The 22,603-nt window shown below is 28.6% G+C and overlaps 1 protein-coding gene across 1 annotated transcript; it reads right to left on the reverse strand.

The window, feature by feature from the left end:
- Nucleotides 1-7,583: 7,583 nt before the first annotated feature.
- Nucleotides 7,584-11,632, reverse strand: LOC112290248 (putative LRR receptor-like serine/threonine-protein kinase At4g20450). The gene is made up of 10 exons (XM_024536351.2): nucleotides 11,387-11,632; nucleotides 10,863-11,107; nucleotides 10,302-10,487; nucleotides 10,054-10,113; nucleotides 9,610-9,884; nucleotides 9,327-9,453; nucleotides 9,134-9,193; nucleotides 8,635-8,833; nucleotides 8,308-8,425; nucleotides 7,584-8,103 (listed from the first exon to the last, which is right to left on the reverse strand). The coding sequence occupies exons 2-10, from the start codon at nucleotides 11,026-11,028 to the stop codon at nucleotides 7,876-7,878; spliced, it is 1,419 nt and encodes a 472-aa protein (XP_024392119.1). The 5' UTR covers nucleotides 11,029-11,107; nucleotides 11,387-11,632; the 3' UTR covers nucleotides 7,584-7,875.
- Between the last annotated feature and the right edge of the window lie 10,971 nt (nucleotides 11,633-22,603).

Consider the following 22,603-nt stretch of genomic DNA (forward strand, 5'->3'; position numbering starts at 1 on the left):
TATATATATATATATATATATAAGTCATAGATGGTCATTTGCTATCTTCTAAAGATGTTACACATGAGACTGTTCTTTTAGATGTAGCAATTAAAGATCATAATAGTATAATAATATTTAATGTACTAAGATCTCTCTTCAATCCAATTATTTTAGAATTATCTTGGTTACAAAATTATAATCCTCAGATAGGTTGAATTTCTTGAAACCTTATTTTTTTGATAGTTTAACTCAAAATCTTGTTAGTCAAGTAGAAATACATAAGTCTAATACATCCAAATTTTTACTGATAGATGCGAGAGCTTTTATGCATGCTGCAAAAGAAAGGTTATCTTTTTCTTTAAATGCCATGTCTATTTTTGATGGTGAGAAGATGCCAAGTGGTATTCTCAGCCAATATCAAGATTTTTGGGATATTTTTAAAAAGAAGAATATAGATATTCTTCTAGAGCATTCTCTTTATGATTGTTCCATTGATCTTCATGAAAGAGCTCAACCACCATTTGGACCAATCTATAGCCTATTACTAAACAAATTGGTTACACTAAAAGAATACATTAATAAAAACTTGGCTAATAAATTTCATACATCATTCTAAATTTCTAGTTGGAGCTCCTATCTTATTTGTGAAGATCGTATCTTGATGATTTTGTCATGTGTTATTTGGATGACATTTTAATCTACTCTAAGAACTTAAAAGAACATAAAGTTTATATTTGTTGTGTATTACAAAAACTTAGGGATGCAAGATTATATGTCAAGTTAAAAAAATATGTATTCTACTACTCAAGTTAACTTCCTAGGATATATCAATTCCAAAAAAGGAATAATGATGGATTCAAAGAACATCTAGACTATCATAAATTGAAAGATTTCAAGAATAGTCAGAAACATGCAATACTTTTTAGGCTTTGCTAATTACTATTGAATATTCATCAAGAATTTTTTTCAAGTTACAGCTCTACTTATATATTTGACTTATAAAGAAAAATTTGAGTAGAGTAAAGAAGTCAAAGCATCATTTCATGCTTTAAAAAAGAATTTACTTCTGTACCAATTTTATATTGTATTGTCTTCTCTAAGGCATTTTTCATAGAAATAAATGCATTAGACTTTGTCTTTGGTGCAGTATTATCACAAATGGGAGTAGATGACAAATTCCATCTAATAACTTATTATTCCAAATTTTTTTTAGTAGTCAAGATTAATCATAAGATCAATGACAAAGAGTTCTTTGTAATTGTAGATTCATTTCAAGAATGGAGTCATTATTTAGAATGCACCTTGAAACCAATTACAGTATATACAAATCACAAAAACCTTGAATATTTCATGTCATCATGTATTTTGAATCGTTGCCAAGTTCATTAGAGTATGTTTTATCAAGATTTGATTTCAAGATCATTTATTGACTTGAAAAATAATAAGGTTTATTGGACGTCCTTTTTAGATGTTTTTATCTTGTACTAAAAGAAAGAGATGCATCTTTTGATCAACTAAAAATAATTCTCTTGAAGTCGAAGCATTTTTATCTCCAAGCAATAAAATCAATATTGATTTTTGATTATGATTTTATCAAGAAAATTCAATCAAGTATGTCCTCTTATCTTCTTATTCATGATATCAAGAATAATTCTTCTAAATCTCATGATACTTTGAAGTTTGAGTTGAAGAATAATCTACTCTATTTTGAAGGACAATTATACATTCAAAAAAGTGAGGTACAATTATATGTTCTTTAAACTCATCATGACTTTTCAATGGCCAAATATTTGGATACAACAAGACTTTGGAGCTAATATCTAAAGATTTTTAGTGGCTTCAAATGTAAAAAGTAGTCAAAGACTTTGTACAATCATGTGATATTTATTCAAGATCCAAAATTCCTTGGCATTGACCTTATGGACTTCTTCAACCATTACTTATTCTATAACAACTATGGTCTTTTGTTTCTATAGATTTTATCATAGATCTTCCAATCTTAGGTTCGTATGATTCTATATTTGTGGTAGTAGATTGTTTTATCAAGATGGAACATTTTGTACTATATACAAAATCTATCACTAATGAAGAAACAACTATGATTTTTTTTTTCAACATCTATTGCTATCATGGATTATCTAAAGATATTATATCATATGAGAGGATTTAATTTATATCAAGTTTTTGGAAAATCCTTTTCAAGTTTTTAAAGGTGGATATAAAATTTTCATTGACTTTTCATCATCAAACTAATCGGTAAATAGAATGGGTAAATCAAGTTTTGGAACAGTACTTAAGGTATATTATCAACTATCAACAAGATGATTGAACAACTTTTTTATCATTAGCAAAGTTTGCGTATAATAATTTGATACATTCATCTACTCAACGAATATCTTTTTTTACTAATTATGGTTATTATCTAAAATTTGATACTTTTATCTTTTTAAAAGTTGATAATCATATCACAAAAGATTTAGCAAATCATTTGTTAGAGTTACATGCAACAATGAAAGCACAGTTAAAAAAAATTCAAGAATGACAAAAGATTAATACAGATGCATATTGCAAGAAGTAACCATAATTCAACGTAAGTGACAAGATATAGCTACTTTGTCTCAATATCAAGACTATCCGTCCTTGTGACAAGTTAGATTACTTTAGGTTTAAATCTTTTCCTATTAGTAAATAAGTCAATCTTGTTGCTTATCAATTATATCTATTGAAGTTTATGAAGATCCACACTATATTTCATGTATTTCTTTTTGAGCCATATAAAACAATGAATATCTTAGAAAGAAGACAAATGCCACCTCTTCTTATAGAAGTGAATAATAATCAAAGGTTTAAGATGGAAGAAGTCTTAAATTCAAGACAACACCAAAATAGATCAAAATATCTTATTCATTGATACAAATATGGTATTAGTAAATACACATGAAAGCCACCAAAGAATCTTGCAAATGCAACAAAGAGATTTGAAGCTTTTCATTGATGACATCCAACAAAATCAAGATAAAGAATAACAAATCTTTGCTATAAAAGAAACAAGATCAAAGGAAGATAAGACTCTACCTTCTATTCTTCTTTGTAGCTTCTATATATTTGTAATGCTGAGAAGATAGAGAATCAAAAATTAGCAAATTTAATTTAAGAGCTTTTATTTTTTGACTTATCAAATGAAATATTGTGATTGACACAACCTTGAAGATGACATAATTGAGATGAAGATCCTTAGCAATGACATGTCCTTCTTCAAATAGATGGAAAAATATAATATATTTGATATCACAACTTTGGAAGAGAATTCCAATGTTTAATGATTTTATTAGAGGTAAAAACAACTCCTGACAATGTTCCAAATGTTTTATTCAAAAGAAGTTACGAAGGCCTTAACAACAATCAAATAATAAGGTGGTCTTCTTGTCTTAGTATGGAACACTATCAATAGCTGAGACAACCTATCAACCATCTTTGAAGAGAACAAAGATCAAAGTATGTAGTAAATATAATTTGAAGCATTTTAGATTTCATTAATATATGATGACTGCTCCTTGTGGAACTTATTCTTAGAAGAAAAAGTAATGTCATAGATATACATAAGTACTCTAGTAAATACCTATATGATTGGATAGAAGTAGGAAAAAATAGATAAAAGTAGGATAATTTCATAATACCTTCTAGAAAAGTCTCTTAAAAGCTTTATAATTTTTTTTTATTTTTACATGTATTTGTAGTTGATTGATAGGTTAAAAACTTTGTCAACAAGTTAATCACATGTTGGTAGCTTATAAAATAAGTTAATTATGTGGTGCACATATAAAAAACTTGGTTTGTAAGTTAAGATACGAATCTTACAAAATCAACACGTTTTGGAGGTCTTAGAAGACATCACCATGTAGCTCCTAGTTAAGAATATATATGGAAGTAGGAGTGAAGCCTTCTTACCTCTTGTCAATGCCTTTCTAGTCCTTAGTCTTGTTTTTAGACTTTCTAGTTTTTTTTTTTTTTTTTTTTTTTTTTTTTTTTTTTTTGCAATAACTATTCTAGTTCAATAATATATCATCTTTGAGTAACTTTCTAGTTCTTTTCAATGTCATAAGAATGTATTGAGGATTTTCTTTCTTCAAGATTTATATCCTTAATATTATATTTAAGATTTAAGGTTTTATTAGATTTGACTTAAGGTTTGATTAAGGTTCAATTAGGATTTTAATTAGGTTTTGACCTAAGATTTGATTAAGATTTAATTAGGATTTTAATTAAGATTATATTAGATTTTTTATTTTTAGTATTTTTTAGATTATTTTTATTTCTTTAAAAGTTTATTTTTTTATTTTTTAAAGATTATTTATTATTTTTCTTTGAAATCAAATCATGACTTCTTTGAGTTTCTTTTGTGACTTCTTTTAAATTTATTTTAATAGATTAAAGTTTAATTTGGTTTATTAGAAATTACTTGAAGTTTATATAATACTCTATCAAACTTGATAGAATTGTTGTTGTATTTTTAATTACCTTCTATAGCTAGGTGCTTGGTGCATTTTTAAGAAAGAACATATGTAATATGACAATAGATTAGGCAATTCATATTATCTCAAGTTTTATAATTGTACATATTTACAGATGAATATCAGAGCAATCAAGAGGACATAGGCTTGAATAAGAGTAAGGATAAGGAAAAATAATTCACATATTTGTATGAATATATCTATAGTAAGTTTTACTTTGTGTTTTGATTGCTTGCTTTTTTGATCTATTGCCATATTTATAGCAATTCTAATGCATCATCTTGAGTTGTGTTTCTTTGTCATTTATTGTTGACTAATTATTAAATAGAATCCTTATCCTTTTACCATGAATAAGCTTTTTTTTTTTTTTTTTTTTTTTTTTTTGCTTTCATTATGTAGTGAACGGAGGGGTTGTAGCATTGTGTAGAATAGTCAATCAATATATAACCACATTTTCTCATATCTTATCCTTTCAAGAATAAGGAGTAGATTTGGAAGGAAGGAAGGAGAGGGAGGAAGAACAAAGAAGTCAAGATGAGAGCTAAGAATGAGGAGAACTAGGAAGTGAGGATTGGAAACCAAGAAATAAAGATGACGGTCATAATTGTAATGATGAGTTTTGGAGATAATTTACTTTTCTAATGATTATTACAATAAAATGGATCCATTCAATAAATAGATAGGTCGCTTTAATATTCTCCTAAATTTAATACTAATCATTATATATATATATATATATATATATATTTATGAATAAAAAAGTATCAAATTAATAATTTTTAATTAAAAAATAACCAAGTGATCTTAAACCAATGATAGCAAATAAGAAAAAAATGAATAAGATTTAGAATAACTTTAATTCTACAACAAAATGTATTAACTAGTAAGAAGACTATGTAAACTTTTTAAGACACTTGGAGATTTGCAAACCAAGAATCTAAGTATAAAGATGTTTGTGTGGTGACTTTTTAGATGTAAGAAATTCTTAAATGGAATTATTATAACTACATGGTACATTAAAAGATATTTATAAATCTAATTGAAATTAAATATATTTTTTTAAAAAAAATAAGATGTTATCTATCTAATAATTTTTTTTAATTATACCTACTAACTTCTATATACCTAGATATTTTAGGTATGTAAAAAATTTAATGACCTTATTTAATTTATGTATATGTATATAATAATAATAATAATAATAATAATATAAAATATAAGCTAAGAACTATATATATATTTTTAAATATTTTTCAATCAATCAACTCAATAATAAAATATTAGCTTCCTAATGTTTTTACTTATAAGTAAATTAATATTAATAAGTAGATATTAAAATAAAATAGAAGGTACTATTGTATTAATATCTTATTTTGAAAATGTATAAGATTTTAAATAAATATTTCTACTTCTAATTGTTTTTTTTAATTCAAATATTAAGTTAATAGATTAAACTTTAATCACTGCTAAATTCATTTTTTATTTTTTAAGATTTTTCAATATCTCTACTTTCAAAAAAAGTCAAAGTCATACTTTTTGATAATTGAACCTAAACAAGCTCCTAGATCTTATACCATGAAAGATTTTTTTTTTTTTTTTTTTTTTTTTTTTCTTCTTTTTTATGTTTATTTTATAATTTGTTCTTTATAAAACAAATCTTGCCTAGAAAATAATTTTCTAACCTTGGTCTGAAAATAATTGACCAATTTTAGCACAGGTAGAATGTCACATGTAGTTTTTCACTTTTAATTTAAAATCTTGAATAATATATTGTAAATGAAAAGTTTTAATTTTTTTCCCACTTCAATGGTAAGTTTATTATTATCTTTAAACAAAAATCTAGGACTAAATTATTGGTATATTATAATAAGACTAAAAACCAACCTCAATGTTGTAGAACATCTAAATCAATGTACCACCTATTATTCTCTATGGTACCAGATAAAAATCGCCACAAATGCAGACTGTTTTCTTGATAAATTCTTGTTTACTTTATCGGATTTAACTTTTCGAAATTTTTCAAAATTTTTCTTTGATCATGATTTATTTATATATTGTGGAGTGTGACATTAGCAACTAAAATTGTTATACCATAAATAAGTAAATAAATAGATAATATTCGACATAAATTTTCTGAGTTAACATAATAAATAAATAAAACCAAAAAGTAATTAAAAAAATTCGTGACACTAGGGAAATTGAATAGCAATGAACCTTTTGATAAAAATATATCCCAAGGTTGCATTCATCTATTTTATCCTACGAGAATGTAATTCCAATTTCAAATGGACAAAACATTTTTACTTTTGTCACTACATGAGAGACCAAGTAGTATGCTCCACATCATTTACATCTTGATAGTTAATTAACAAGATCTTTTCTACAACTGAAACAAATTCAAGAGACTCAATTTGTGCAATTCATACTTTACCACAAAAATAAGAAAAAAAACAAATATAAGAAAGCCAAACCAAGACCTTGAAAAAAACCAATCAAGGAGAAAAACAAAAGAAAAAACGAAAAAAATGATAAGGAAGAAGTGGTAATCATCACCATGCTTGACTTGTAATTGACAGAGATGGAAGTTTATGTTTTTAAATTATATTTTATTCTTTTAGTTCGTGTTTTCTGTGTCACAACACATATTCTTGTAAGTAAGCAGATTCTGAATGAATATGCAACAGGCTTTGGATATACTCACCAGAATGACAACCGTGGATGCCTTTATAAGTAGGTATTTAGGAGGTACAAGATGCTCAGATTTGCTATGAACAGCCAAGGAGTCAATCACGTCAACAGCACAGAATCATGTCTCCTATTTTCGTTCCATTTTTTAAGCTACTCTAATAAACTAAGATGCTCAGATTCTGCTAGAAACACCACATTCGCATATTATGACTGCCAGTTGTTTGCCAATTTCTAGGAAGTCAAAGCAGCACACATTCATGAGATTAAAATAGAAAACTGTTTGTCGGAAAGTTTATCCTCAAAAGTTTCTAGAATATTCCATGTGTTCAAAACTGACAAGGTGGCAGAAGGCCCACCTTGCATAGAATATAACAACATGATTCCAAACAAAGAAAAAATATATACAAAAAAATGCTGCTTTCTGTATTTACAACTGTTTACATAATGGGTTTCAGCAAATACTGATATGCCGTGATCTGCATCTAACAATATACAACTGAATCCAAGTGGAATTGGTGGCAGCATGAGTGTCAGGCTCCAAGTTGAGAGTAATAGAAAAGCATCAGTGCAAACTCATGCACAACATGTAAATAAGCGTATCTAGAGTTTAACATGCTTGGACTCTTCAGCCTGCCAAAAGCTCAATGGTGAATGGGGACTTGTAGCTATATATTGTATACAAAAATTGCTACAGTTAGGCACGTTTAAACCATATATTCTTCTTGGGGTTTTTGGAAGCCTCATCCGCAGCAGCACCAAGCCTTTTAACTACTTCCCTGATATCTGGGCGGTTTTTGCTGCATTGATGCAGGCAGCTCAAAGCAAGATTAATAACTGTCTTCGCTGATTTGATGTTGTATTCATTACCTAGTTTTGGGTCAATAACCTTGATCACACCAGCAGACTTCATTTGTGCCTTCACCTGACATATGGAGAATGCAAAAACATCCGTATTTCAGACTGGAGCAAAGACATATGCACACAATCCAACACGGATCTACATTAACATGGAAAAAATATATACAAAAAAAAAAAAAAAAAAAATGAAACCAGATCTCATGTGCAGCTTCAGTTTAAGAAAGAAGACAAATCTACGAAGGCCAATGTTGGGAAAAGATCTGCTAACCCATTCTGAAATGTGGGCTGCATCAACAGTTGGTTTCTTTCCTGTGGCTATTTCTAACAGCACAACGCCAAAGCTGTAGATGTCACTGTTGTGGTTCAATGTGTTCGTTCTACAGTACCTGCACATCTCACCAAGAATTTAAGGTTGGTCGATAAATGTAACAAAGCTGCAGCTCATTCTACACATACACTAACCATGCCAGGGTTCTGAATGATCGTTCAATCAGACATACATGTGTGGTGAAATCATCTCAATTCTATTCAATCAGACTGATAGAGGATCGATTACATACTAAAGGCACACAGTTTTCAGGGTAGTGAGAATTACTCAGGGTCCAGATAACCAGGAGTTCCCTTAACATCGGTGATGAATTCACTTTGGTCACTATTGTCGCCCTCACCCGTTAGTTTCGATAGACCGAAGTCGGCAACTTTGGCAACCGAGCCCTTCGCAACAAGGATGTTTCTACTTTTGATGTCACGGTGAATAATCCTTGGAGTACAGCCGAAGTGTAGATACTCGATGCCTTTCACACCAAATATTCATTGAATGTTACTAGTTTCAAATCTCAAAATTGAACACATGCATGCATCTAACAATATCACCGCACAATACTTAACACTGTACGCTATCGATGGTCACCACAAGTTTGTACATCTATAGATAGTCAAAGAAAGTGAATATATATATATATATATATATATATGTCCAAATGTGCTAGCAACCTGGAGCTATGTGAAGCCTGGGATTCATACGAACAAGACTGAAGAACATATCGTCATTTCAAAGGGAAAGTTCACTTTTAGAGATTGCTACTCATACATACCACGTGCCGAATCCAAGGCGATGCGTAATCGTGTTTTCCAGTCGAGTGAGGGTCTTCCTCCTGCATTCAGAAGAGTTGCACACATCAAGATGTAGTGTAATCCTTCGCTAACAGAATCCTAGTAAGAAAAACTCCCAAATACTGAATCGATAAAATGCAACATTGCTACATCTTCACAAGAGCAGTGACTCACCGTGAAGATATTCATATAAGCATCCTTCCTCAGCGTACTCGTACACCAGAACTCGCTTACGGTTTTCTTGACAGCACCCCAAAAGCTTCACCAGATTTATATGATTCAGCTTCGAGAGAAGTTCTACCTGGTTTCAGACATGAGCAAACAAAAGGGAAGCCGATTTCAGTTTCATCCTAGTTCAGTTTCATGACACTGTGCCAAATGTAATCTAGGAAAGAATTGGACTGTTGTCATAACAGGTGTCTAATCGGCATGAGAAGCATGGTTCGGTGATAATTACCTCATTATAAAACTCTAGATCCCCTTGCTTAGAGGTAGCCGCCAGGATTTTGACTGCTACATGCGTTTTGTTTTCTAAGGTGCCCTTGTACACAACACCAAATGATCCATGCCCAACTGTGATCTCTTTATCTCTAGTGATAGCCATAACCCTTTTCCATGTATATTCTTGGATGACCAGATGCGATACTCTGAACGGGTTCAAGTCGGAGAGGCTTTTAGATCTCACGCTCTTCGGTGCCTTATAACCTTCAATATATGCGAGGTCGTCTGGATCTGCAGGTAGATCGTTTAATGAACAGAGCTATGTCTGAGTATCATTAACCTACTCGGAGTTTCTAAATCATACTTTTTCTTCACAGAAGAAAACCTTGAATTTATTCTACACTGCATGCAATGTGACACGAGATCGGTATATGATTGGAGAATATACTCGAAGTCTTACCTGGAATTCCAACTTTGGAGCTGGTGTCTTCAACCCAATCCTTCATGAACTCTGACATTCCTGTAAGCTCAATGCAAGCAATTTATCCAAATGTCAGCAAGCATGACAATAAAATCTCTCATCAACTACAATAGATAAAAATAGAACTGGTTAGCATCAGCTTCATAGAATATCTTTAAAAATCCCAGCAGACAAAAAAAATTCAATCACAGGGGGATATGTTAGAAGACTAGAAAGCAATAACGTACTCGCATCGGTTGCAGAGCCTGTATTGCCCCACGATTTGCTAGACCTCACGGTAGAATGGCTGGACTCCACAATAGCACTGCATTTGCTGGACTTCACGATAGAACTATCTTTGCTTGAATTGAGATCGCTGGAGTTTGTTGTGGGATAAATATTAGAAGCATCGGTCGGCAAAAAATCGTAGTACCCTAAAAGAACGCAGCGCAACAAGGCCCCAGAGGCGAGTCAAAATACTAAGGCAGAAGGTTGATTTATGGTTGCAATCAAACTTGCTTGAAACGACAAGACATGAGTGGGTTGAAGTTTGATACAAATTCAATTCATGATCTTGGTGATTCCTCACGGAAATTAGCCTTGCAAGTGCGCAGCCACAAAACCCTCAGACAGAGACGAAATATCCTCCTCGCACACCATGCAGTTACACATAGCGCACCAGGCATTCGGACAAGTGTTCAACTAAATGAGAGCGGTACAGGATCTCAAAGAATTCCAGCCCTCAGTCGGAGGTGGAGGTCCAATTGACCAAAATCTGATTAATGAGATTGAGATCTGTGAGCGCTCACCTTGGAGGTGGCCTAACCATGAGTGACGTTGCTCGGATGAACGCCCATTTTCCGGTGAGACAGTCTTGTCTGTGATTAAGTAATCCTTGATTCCGGTTGAATCTTCCAGCAACACAGGCTCGTCGGTAATTAAGTAATCTTTGACTCCACTTGTAGATGCCTCCATTTTTTTGCGGTGCTACCCTGTAAGATCTTGCTCAACCGCGTTGAGCGAGTACAAGATCTCGCCAATCCCTGGCCTCCCTCTAAAACCAGAATGACCAAAAAAAACTTCAGTCAACTATGTTCAGAAAGCCCCATCCAACCCCAAAAAACCTAACACAGAACCCAGACATGCATCTCATAAACCCTTAACCGCTCACGAAAGGGACGGAATCCGCAAGTGCATGTACATTCCGACAAACCAAACTGACGAGACACACAAAGGCCTCGTCAACTGTTGAGACTTCCTCCCGCCGCGAAGAGTCCTGGACAACTCTGCACACCAAAGAGGAACGAGAATGGTATTCGAAGGGCGCACCCACCTAATGCGAGCGCGGATCGAGACGTTGCCGACAACGGCGATGCAACTCCCCGAATGAAAGGAGCCCTCGCATCTCGAGGTCTTTGCGTACTAGGCAGACGCAGATTGAGCTCATGCAGACAGCGGATTCTCTCTCCTTCGACTCAGCTGATGTTTTTATCATAGCACCCCAGTGGTGTGTGAGTGTGGGTGCCAGTTGGTCCTCACATTCAGCGAAGGCAGCTTCATGGACTCATATTTAGGAATCTGTACCACCCATTTTCTAGAACCCATTTCTAGAACGGGGATTGGGGGGGGGCGGGGGTGGGGGGGTAGTCGGAGAACTCAGTCAACAGGACCAGCGAGAGAGCGGGACTACTATTTATAAACATAACGCGAAGAGGTGAATATTTCTCGGAGAGGAGGACGAGGGGTGGGTGGGCTTTTCAACTCTAAAAGTCAAACGGGGTTGTCCTTTGTCGAAGTCAAGTGTCCTCGAGGCCTCCGAACTCAAGCCACAGGATCCGCCACCGTGAACCGTCGGATCGCGGTGGTCATCGGATTCAATCCTAGCCGCCGATCTAAAGTTTGGGATCACCGCGATCTGAAGGTTAGGATTGTGAATTTTTTTGTCGCGTCCACTAGACATGTTAGGTGGATCACCGCGATCTGACGATTAGGTGAGATTTTTTTAATAACCTACATAATTATGTATGTAAAAAATATACTTCTTTAAAAATTCATTATATATATATATATATATATATATATACATATATTGATGTTTTTTTATAACAATTAAAAAACTTAAAAAAACAGCTTAAATAATATTTTATTGTAAAAAAATATTAGTCAAAATTAAATAAAACCGTCTTAAGTAAAATATATATATATATATATATATATATACACAATACTTTTTTTGAATTTTCACCCACAATCCTTGTGTGTAAATTTCCAAAATTAGTCTATGCTCTATTAAAATAAAAATTTTAACTTTTCTCATTTATATTAATTAATTGAAAATCTTTAACATTTTTTTGATTATGTGTTTTTTTTTTATATGGCCTTTTATGTATTATTATATAATGGCGGATTATCCAAAATAAGGTGTTTTATTTAAACTAGTAGTCTCAATTTGGCAAAATAAAATCAACTGTTAAATTGTTGTAAAATAATTTTAAATATTTATATTATACAAAAATGCTCTAAGTTTTTTTTTTTTTTTTTTTTTTTTTTTTTAAATTGATTGGCACTAAAATTATACAAATCTAAGTGAAGGTAGAAGTATAAATTATTTTAAAATAAACTTTTAGGTGAATTTTAGCTAGTAGGTCTATGAATACTTCTAAATGCAAGATTCCTCTGATTATCTTAATTGTGAGGCTAAAATCCTTGAAGGAAGTACAAGTTTGTTCTTGTGATGATTAATTCTATCAAGTCAAGGAAATGAAGTTGGAATTTATGGCTCCTTTTCTTCCTTATCTCTAACTTCACTAGAAGATTTTCTTATTTTTTGATCAATTGAGGAAGGTGCATTTATTTCAACATTCTATCTTATCTAAATTTTCTTCTTAATTTGATTTTCTTCTTATAGTTGTAGTATCTTAGAAATTTTTATGTACACCAATCCTTAAATCCTAAAGACTTATCACCTAAATTACTACTCATTTCAAATTATATACCTTGCATGTTGTCTTAATATTTAGAATTTGTTTCACCAATTGTTTTTGATTAGTGTATATAATTTTATCTTTGTTTTCCTTTGAAGAGGTAAGCTTAATTTATCTTTGACCTTACTTGGGACTTGAATTGTAGTAGTGAAGAATGTGCTCTATTATTGTTGTTTTCTTCCATTGCCACTTCAACTTAGTCTTCTATTAATCTTCTTTCTTCCTTTATTGATTTGATAATAAAATTTCAAGTAGATGTTAGAATATCTTCACAATTTCAAGAAAAAGAATATACATTCATTTTCATTGGAGCAAATCTCACAAGATTTTTGTATTTTGCATTTATACTACAATGCAATGATATATTATCATAATGACAATTCCACTCTAGGCTTTGACTTTTGAGTTGCAATAAAAATCAATTTGAGGTACACAAGTGAAGACTCTTGTCATAATATTTGTAATTCTTCACAATAATACTATAGCTACATGTCAATACTATATCAACTCAATTCTTTACTGTCTCTTGAGACTTCATACCTGTTATGTCTCTTATTCTTATTTGCTATTGATGATTCATTGGAACTTCAAATTTTACATGTAACTTACAAAATTCCCCCTACTTATTAGAGAATGCAAGTTCCATACCATAATACTTAAGTTTGTTTTTGTTATTGCTTCATATTACTTGATAAGACTTCTCACCTCTCATATCCATTGCTCTTAAAAACTTCAAAATATACAAAAAAAATAATTAGAAGGTGCCTCCTTTCATTGTACCTACTATGACATGACTTATAACTATTCTTTTCTTGAATACTTTAAAGGATTTCAACTAGCAAAGAAATGCATTCTTTGTCCCTTTTCTATAGTCTACTTCTTTTAAATATTATAAATCATTGCCAAATCAAGTGACAACACTCACAACTTGTACTATATACATACTTTTCTTAATAAATTAACATCCTACAATTGATACCATTATATTGCCTCAAGACTTCTACCCCCATATATGGTGTTGAATTTAGTGAGGTTTAAAGAAGCACAATGAACTTCACCTCTTCATATGAATCCTATCATTTATCATATTTCAATCACCAAACATCAAATGTTGCTTTGAATTTATATATATTTGTATTTGATTGATAGGTTAGAAGCTAAGTCAATAAGTTAACTACATGTTCATAGCTTGTAGAATAAGCTAACTATGTGGCACTTATATAAGAAACTTATTTTGCAAGTTAAAATACATGTCTTACAAAGTCAATGCCTTTTTAATCTTTAGTCTTATTTCAAGACTTTTTAGTCTTCTTGTCTTTAGCAATAGTCATTCTAATTCAATTCTATATCATCTTTAAGTGATTTTTTAATCTTTTTGAGTGACACAAAAGTATATTGAGGTTTTTTTTCTTTGAAATCCATGTTTTTGATAATAGATGGATAATATAAGTAGCTATTAATATATGGAACAAATTCTATAGAACTTGCCTAGATGTTAAAATCCAAATTGAAGATATTCTAATAGAACAACATTTCTTTGTTCAAAATCCAACATCTTATTAAATGTTTTTAAGTCAACCATATATTATAGCAATATAGATAGAAACAAAATTATTTGATGATGATTCAATCAATGTATAGATTTATAGTAAAGATGGAAGTAATACGGTATAATTTCTAACTATACTTCCTAAACATGAACAAAATCAAGATTGATTGAAGGAGAAGCCATTGTTAAGAATTATTGAAGAATTTAAGGATTTTAAAGAATTACAACTATAAAAAAAGATTATGGAGGTACTAAAGGGGAGGTACTCTTGTAAGATGTAGATGCCTTTGCTGTAAGTTTTTTTAATATTTTAAAATAGAAGTATTATATATAAAAAAATTAAGTATTTAAAAAGAAAAAAACTAAAAAATATATATGGTGTCGAAAAAGAATTATATAGGTTAGAGACATTAAAAGATGATGGAAAGATTTCAAATATTTATAAAAAAAAATAGATTGAAAGATTCTTTAGGATTTATTACATCTATTTAAGAGATGATGATAAGATTATGAAGATTCATTCAAAGGATGTTTATTCTATACTTAAGTCTTTTTAAAGACCAAAAGTTATTATAGAGACCAAAAATAAGGATTGAGATGCCACAATAAGTGATAGAAAATATAGAAGAATAATAAAAATTACTAAAACGATTTTATGATAGTTTACGGGCATGACATAGGAAAATTTAGATTACTCTTGCTAAACTTAAAGAAAAATATTAGTAAAAAAATATGAATTGATATTTACTTTATTTATAGAATTATGTAAAACTTGTCAACCATATTCTAATATATGACATCAAAATGGTCTACATCAAGCATATCCTATAACTATTCATTTTAAATAGTTTGTTGACTGAGTTATTATTACAAGTGGATTATGGAAAATGAGATATTTGATCTTAGCTCATAAAGATTTATTAGACCTTGTAAAAGAAATAAATCTTTTAAGACAACTAGATAATTTTGATTTAAATAGCAAGAATAATGAAGAAGATTTGGATGAAGACATGGAAAATAGAATATAAATCAACTAATATTTGGATTATTTGGTACACACTACATGATACACAAGTTCAAGAAGGATAGATGTTATCTCATAATACAATCATATAGTAAAAAATAAAAATACAAATGATATTATAAAAGAATCTAGTAAAAAGGCATAGTAAAAAAATAGAAATGAATGATAGAAAGGTAATAAAAAGTTTAGTCTTAATACTATCTTTTGTAGAAAAAACTTTTATTTACTTTGTGGAGGCATAACTGATCCAAATCAAAGTAATGAGATAAAAAATTCATAAAAGAATATTTAAAAGAGAATTAACAATAGATTAAAGAAAAATTTACTTTAAATTATTAAAACTTCATATCTAAAGAAGATTAGTTGTCAAATTAGATCAAAATCAAACCTCAAGGTATAAAACCATACACCTACAGCAATTTTAGAGTTCTTTTACAAATTGGAGAACAAAATTTTAGAGCACATTTAAGAAGAAATTTTTTAATATTAGTTTCATATCATTTGGATTAATATTGAGATTTTGAAGGATTTTAAGGTTAATAATGAACTCAATAGGTTTAGATTTTGAGAAATAAAAACAAATTTATAAATTTTAGAATTTTTTGAGTTTGTAGTATATACATAAATAAAAATTAGATAGTTTGTTGTTATACTTGTTATAAATGTGTGTAAAAAATTTGAAAACAATGAGGTAGTTAAATTAATACATATGAGGATTTTCGAATGTTATGGTCTTAAAAATTTGAAATATAGGATCAGTGAGCGATTTCAAGATCTAAAAATATTTGCTTATTGGATTGAAGCAAAATTTGGTGAGAGCAATAAATTTTTGAATATCTACACATGACTCAATTTTTGAAGAGGTTGAACAGTTGAGCAAGATAAAATTGATATTAAAAGATCAACATTCAAGTCGAAGAAGGAAGGTAGCCAATAATCGAGAGGTTTTGGAAGCTTTTCTTTCTATTGGAATGTGCAATCTTCTTCAAATTATTTTTACTTATTTCTTACTTTTGTTGTAAGTTATAAAAATTTGAGTAAAAATTAATAGTTTAATTATTAATTATTAAATTTTTAATTTGATGTAGAATTATTAAGATTTATTTAAGATTTAAGGATTGATTAAAGATTGATTTAGGGTCTAAGATTTGATTGGGACTTAAGATTTTATTTAAATTTGATTAGGATTTGATTAAAATTTATTTAAAATTATTTTAGGATTTGACTAGGATTTATTAGTATTGATTTAAGATTTAAAATTTCATTAAGATTTTATTAGGATTTTATTTAGGATTTGATTAATATTTATTAGGATTTTAATTAAGATTTAATTAGGATATGACTTAAGATTTGATTAAGATTCATTAAAATTTTAATTAAGATTTTGATTAGAATTTGACCTAAGATTTGATTAAGATTTATTAAGATTTTAATTAAGATTAAATTTTGATTATATTAGGATTTATTTAGGATTTATTTATAATATTTATTTTTAATATTTATTTAATATTTTTTTATTTTTTTGTTAAAATTTTCTATTTCTAGTATTTTTTTAAAGATTATTATTATTTTTTAAAGATTTTTTTTGTTATTTTTCTTTGAAATTAAATTACAACTTCTTTGTAGTTCTTTTGTACCTTCTTTAAAATTTATTTTGAATTGATTTAAATTTGATTAGGATTATTAAAAATTACTTTAAATTATTTTAGATTCTATAAGACTTGGTAGTACTTTTTTTACAATTCTACTTATCTTCCATAGCTTGGTACTCTACTAGGACTTTAGTAGCCTCTTATACTTTGATCATTCGATTCATAAAGTTAGTTGTTGTTTTGATCATGTGATTTACAAGCAAAGGCTCATACTATTTTAATATCTAATTCCAAAGCTATACTTTAGTGAGTAATTTTAAATCTAATATGAAAAACTTTTTTATTTTCTTCACTTGATATATGTACTCAATTACAAATATGGCTTATATATCAATTTATTGGTCAATTATTTAATTCTCTTATTTTATTATCAAATTTCTTCTTTTTCCACTTATTATCTTTAGTTGCTCCATAAATTTTATCTTTGGCTCTTTAAATATCTTCTCAAGCTTTTTTAAGCTCTTCTCAAGTTTATCTAATCTTTACATCTTTTGTCTTTATTATAGCCTCTAATTCTTTTATTTTGTCTTTTATTTTTTCATAATTCTCTATTTCTATGATTAACTTAGACACTTTAGTTAAATCTTCAAGTATGCCCATTCAAATGGCTAATTAGGTTAAAATCCCATGTAAAGAGCAATAGTCATTGAAAAAGTAGTTGAGAGGTATAAATGCACTAGAAAATAACTCTATAGAAGAGGTTATAAGTAAGCTCCTTAGACTTTATTGTGCTTTTCTTCTCAAATCAAGCGGCAATAATTCATATATATATATATATATATATATATTAAATGGAAGAATAACCATCTTCCTTGCATGTTTTAGAGACAATATTTTTTTGAGGATTTGTTTTACTTTCATACTATTGTCATCCTGTAATTGCATGTCTTTTTTATCATCTTCATATTATTAGACCTCTTAGAGCTATCATGTCATTTTTTTCTTTGTCAATTTTTTTCTAATATAATAAATAAGTCCTTTACTTGATACAAATAATAAAGATAAGATAAGATTGATAGCATAGAACTCTTATCCATGTTTGTTGCAACTTATAGTATCAATTTGAAGAGAAGTTTGATCTAATTTGGTACTTAGATCTTTGTGCTAGCCCTTATTATTATGGTTGCCTACACCTTGCTGATATACTAAGGTTGTCTAGATAGAAGATAGAAATTAAGAATTTGAACACTTGCTAATGACAAATGTCTTATATCTTAGTGATTTAATATTCTTTTTTTGAGTTATATGCATCAAGAGAGTAAATTGCAATCATTTCTAGTCAATACTTTATTAAAACAATATATTGAAGAATTTAACATGAAAGAGTTAAAGTACAATTAATAGTGGAATAAGAGTGAATTAATAGAATAGTTGAAATAAGAAGTGTAGAATAGATATTAATTCGTTTTTGAAAGATATTGATAAAATATATTAATAGTCCATATAATAGGAAATTCAGGATGACGAATGAGTGATTTAGTTATTAAAAGTGGTTAATTATAAAATTATGGTTAGAATTTGGAGAATCAAGGGAAAGTATATAGGACTTGTAGAAGTTAATTAAGGTGCCATCGCTGTGATAGTGTGAGCCGGGGTAAGCTTGGTGCTACCTCTTTTCTTTTGTTTGTTATTTTCTTTGAATAAGAGGCTTGAGAGTTTCTGAATATTGTGAAGTGAATTATGGAATGGAAATGTGATTGGTATTATTTGAGAAGAAGAAAGATTGAATGCTGAAATCTGATTGTAGTTCAGTAGAGATAATGAGTTTGTGTTTGTGTGAAACACTGTAATGTGAATGGCAGTTCTGTATGAAGAATTTGAGTGATTGGAACGAGGGTAATTGTGTGATGAAAGCTGTAAGGGGGCAGTATTACAGTTGGAGATTATGAGGGTGAATATATTGGTAGAAATAGTAGTTATTGGTATGACTGAATTGCTATAAGGAAGAGACCAATAAGGTAAAGGAGGAAATTATAGTTTCCTTGTGTGTTCAGATATTGGAAATAGAGACGATACATTCAGGAGGTAATTGATTGTGTGACCGTAACGTGAACGCTTAAGCAACTAGTCATTCCCCGTGTTCAAATCTCCCTATACGGGTTTATTCTGGGAGGTTTCTTCCAGAATAAGTAAAATGAGCAATCACAAGAAGATTGATACAATAGATAGGTAACTAATAATCCTTATAAAGTTGAAAAAAATGAGCCTCAAAAATCCGACTAATGATATAAAGAAAACAACACTATATTAGGATCTTGTCACCTTAGAGTGTTGCCACTTCTATATTATATTGTAGTGGTTTAGAGATAAATACATGATAAGTGAATTAATTTTGAATGAAGTAGTGGTTAGAATAGAAAATTCAATTTGAAGAAATTACTTCATTATTTATCTCAATACATATAATAGAACAAATAAGACCTTAATATCTAATCATATTCCAATGTTTGTTATCTTAATTAAGTTGTATATAAGTCTTTTGAACCTTGAGGTTGCACATTGTATTATGTGAAGTCTTGCTTGAGAATGTACCAAGTACTTAGCTATCAAAGATAAATTGGAAATTGCAATAATCACGCCTTAACAACTCCAATAGAATCTTATACAAATTCTAATTAAGTCTTTAAAATCCTAATCAAATCTTAATAAAATTGAAAAGAAGTCTAAAAACAATTATAAAAGAAATAAAAAGAAATCTTAAAGAATTTTTAAAAAATATATTAAAAAATTAATAAAAACCTAAAGAAAATATAAATAAATATTTTAAAGAATAATAAAAATAAAAAAATAAAATTTCTAAAAATTTTAAAAATTAGATAATTAAAAATAAATTCTTAAATAAATATTAAAATTATAAATTATAAATAAATCTTGAAAAAATCTTAAATAAATAATAAATAAATTTTAACAAAATCTTAATAAATTCCTAATAAAACACTAATAAAATCCTAAAATCTCCTAAAAAATCGTAATTGAATCCTATCTAAATCCTAATAAAATTTCTATAGCTATTTTAAAATCTCAGTAATTATAAATTGAGTCAATGATTTTGACTAAATTTTTTTTCAAATTTTAATCCTTAAGAAAAAAAAATTATATAATTTTTTTTAAAAAATAAACTTATCAATTAAGAGAAAGAGCTCTTACTACTCTTGCTTGTCGGCTATTCTCTTTCTTCAATCTACATGTTAATTTTTTAGTACCAATGCTTCTTGTAAAACCATTCAATTATTTTCTATAATAACAAAAGTATAGATACCTAAGCCAACTATGCTTTCACAAAAAAATTCTTTAATTGAATCAATATATATATCTTAAGATTGTTAAAAAACTCACTAATTCTAAAATTCAAATATCCAAGATTTTAATCCAATAAAACTCTTATATCCTTCAATATAACTATTCAATTGACTTCAAATATAAAAAATATATTTACCACAATTTCATTAAAAAATCTACAAAATTTTACCCATATATCTACTATAATACTTACAAATATGTAAGCTTCTTTTTATTTTTCAAAATCCAAAATCATTGAATACATCTCTCATTTTGAAAAGCTTTCAAATACTTAATATATATCCAAATCACTTAAATCAATGCATAAATAACCTTCTTAAATTTTTTTTAATCTCTTTATTTTATTTAAAAAATAAAATAAAATAAAATAAAATAAACTAAAAAACTAAAACTAAAAAACTAAAACTAAAACTACAATTGCCATAGGTATATGATTTTGTGCCTTAGATTTGAATTTGACCTTGGTTCACAATCAGTCCTCTCTAGATTTCAATTCTTGGTTTTCAAAGACAATTTTTGCTCCAAACTACTCTTAATTTCCTTCTAAAGTTGCTTTTATTATTTATCTTTTTATTTTCTTTATTTATTGTTATACAAAGTAAATAGAAGTATTTTTTTTGAAAATTTTATATTAACACTAAATATTTTTACTACCTTCCTATCTTTAACCAATATATTTTCTACTATGTTTTTCAATTAGGCTCTTCTATAAGTGAACCTTTATTTTTCTTTTTCACCATATAGTGGTGATACAACATAATAACATCTGTTTTTGGCATCACCTATCACCTCTATGAATTTCTTTTGATTAATTGTCATCTATTATAAGTTGGTTTTTATAGCAACTCCATCTTAGAACTTAAGTTGATACCATGGTATAAGTTTGATAGGCCATAGTGTTCAAATGTGTAATGACTTCTCAATTTGTCTTTATGCATTCTTTAAGGCTTTTATAAAATTTCTACTATTTATTTCTTCATATTCTTTCTATTCACCATCATTATCCAAATTCTTCCTATATTAACCTATTTTGATAAATAATTCAATGGCTTTAGCTCCTATTAACCTCTCCACAACTTATATCCTAAATTTTATGTTCTCAAAAGGTGCTTTTTTAATCAAACAACTAAAAACTTTGTTAAGAGAAGACAACCACAATACCACAAAGTGTGATTTTTATTTTTTGTATTTTAATAGATGCTAAAAATAATAATAATAACAAAATATTTTAAAATATCAAATCTTATTATAGTTTATATATATATATATTTATTTATATTCATACTCTAATGGACTATAATTTTCTGTCCATGACATTCAAATTTTGTATGTAAATTTTTTCTATCCATCACATTCAAAAATTCGTATGTATAAATAAATATAAATACACATAGTATCATTTGAATGATTGTGTTTAGTTACAACATTACACCAAATTCACAAGCATCAATAAAATAAGTTGCATTCTACAAGTTTCTATGTGATGGTGCATAAAATGTGATTGAATAGACACAAATACCACTGAATTGTTATTGAATGCATTTTGTCTCAAGTATTCATTATTTTTTCAAAAATATATATTTAACTTAAATAACATTCAACTTAATTAATATTCACACAGAACACTATGTAATAATGTATAGCAGCACATCTAAGTATGAAAATAAGTTCTTACAAAATTTTATCAAATTTATATTCAAAGTAGGGATAAATAAACTGATAACTACTTTTTTATAATAATACAAAATTGCAATAGTTTTCTTTTCTTTTTTGTGAATATGATTTGTCTAAAAATTGAATTGAATTTAGGATGTTGTCAAATTTGAAACTCATTATTCACCCTGTCATGAATGTTTGTTTTGTAATGTTGAGTATTGAGTACTCTTATTTTTGTGTTTGATGACTGAATGAGATTTAACCAAATTAAGTTCAAACAATGTATTAAGCTATACTTTCCTCTGAACAAAAAGTTTTCAACCCAAAAAAAACGCATTTCAAAATTCTTCCAAGAGATCTCTCACATGTAGGAAAAAGAAATGGA

The sequence above is a fragment of the Physcomitrium patens genome, chromosome 13 (assembly GCF_059467195.1).
Source record: "Physcomitrium patens ecotype Gransden chromosome 13, ASM5946719v1, whole genome shotgun sequence".
Lineage (NCBI taxonomy): Eukaryota > Viridiplantae > Streptophyta > Bryopsida > Funariales > Funariaceae > Physcomitrium > Physcomitrium patens.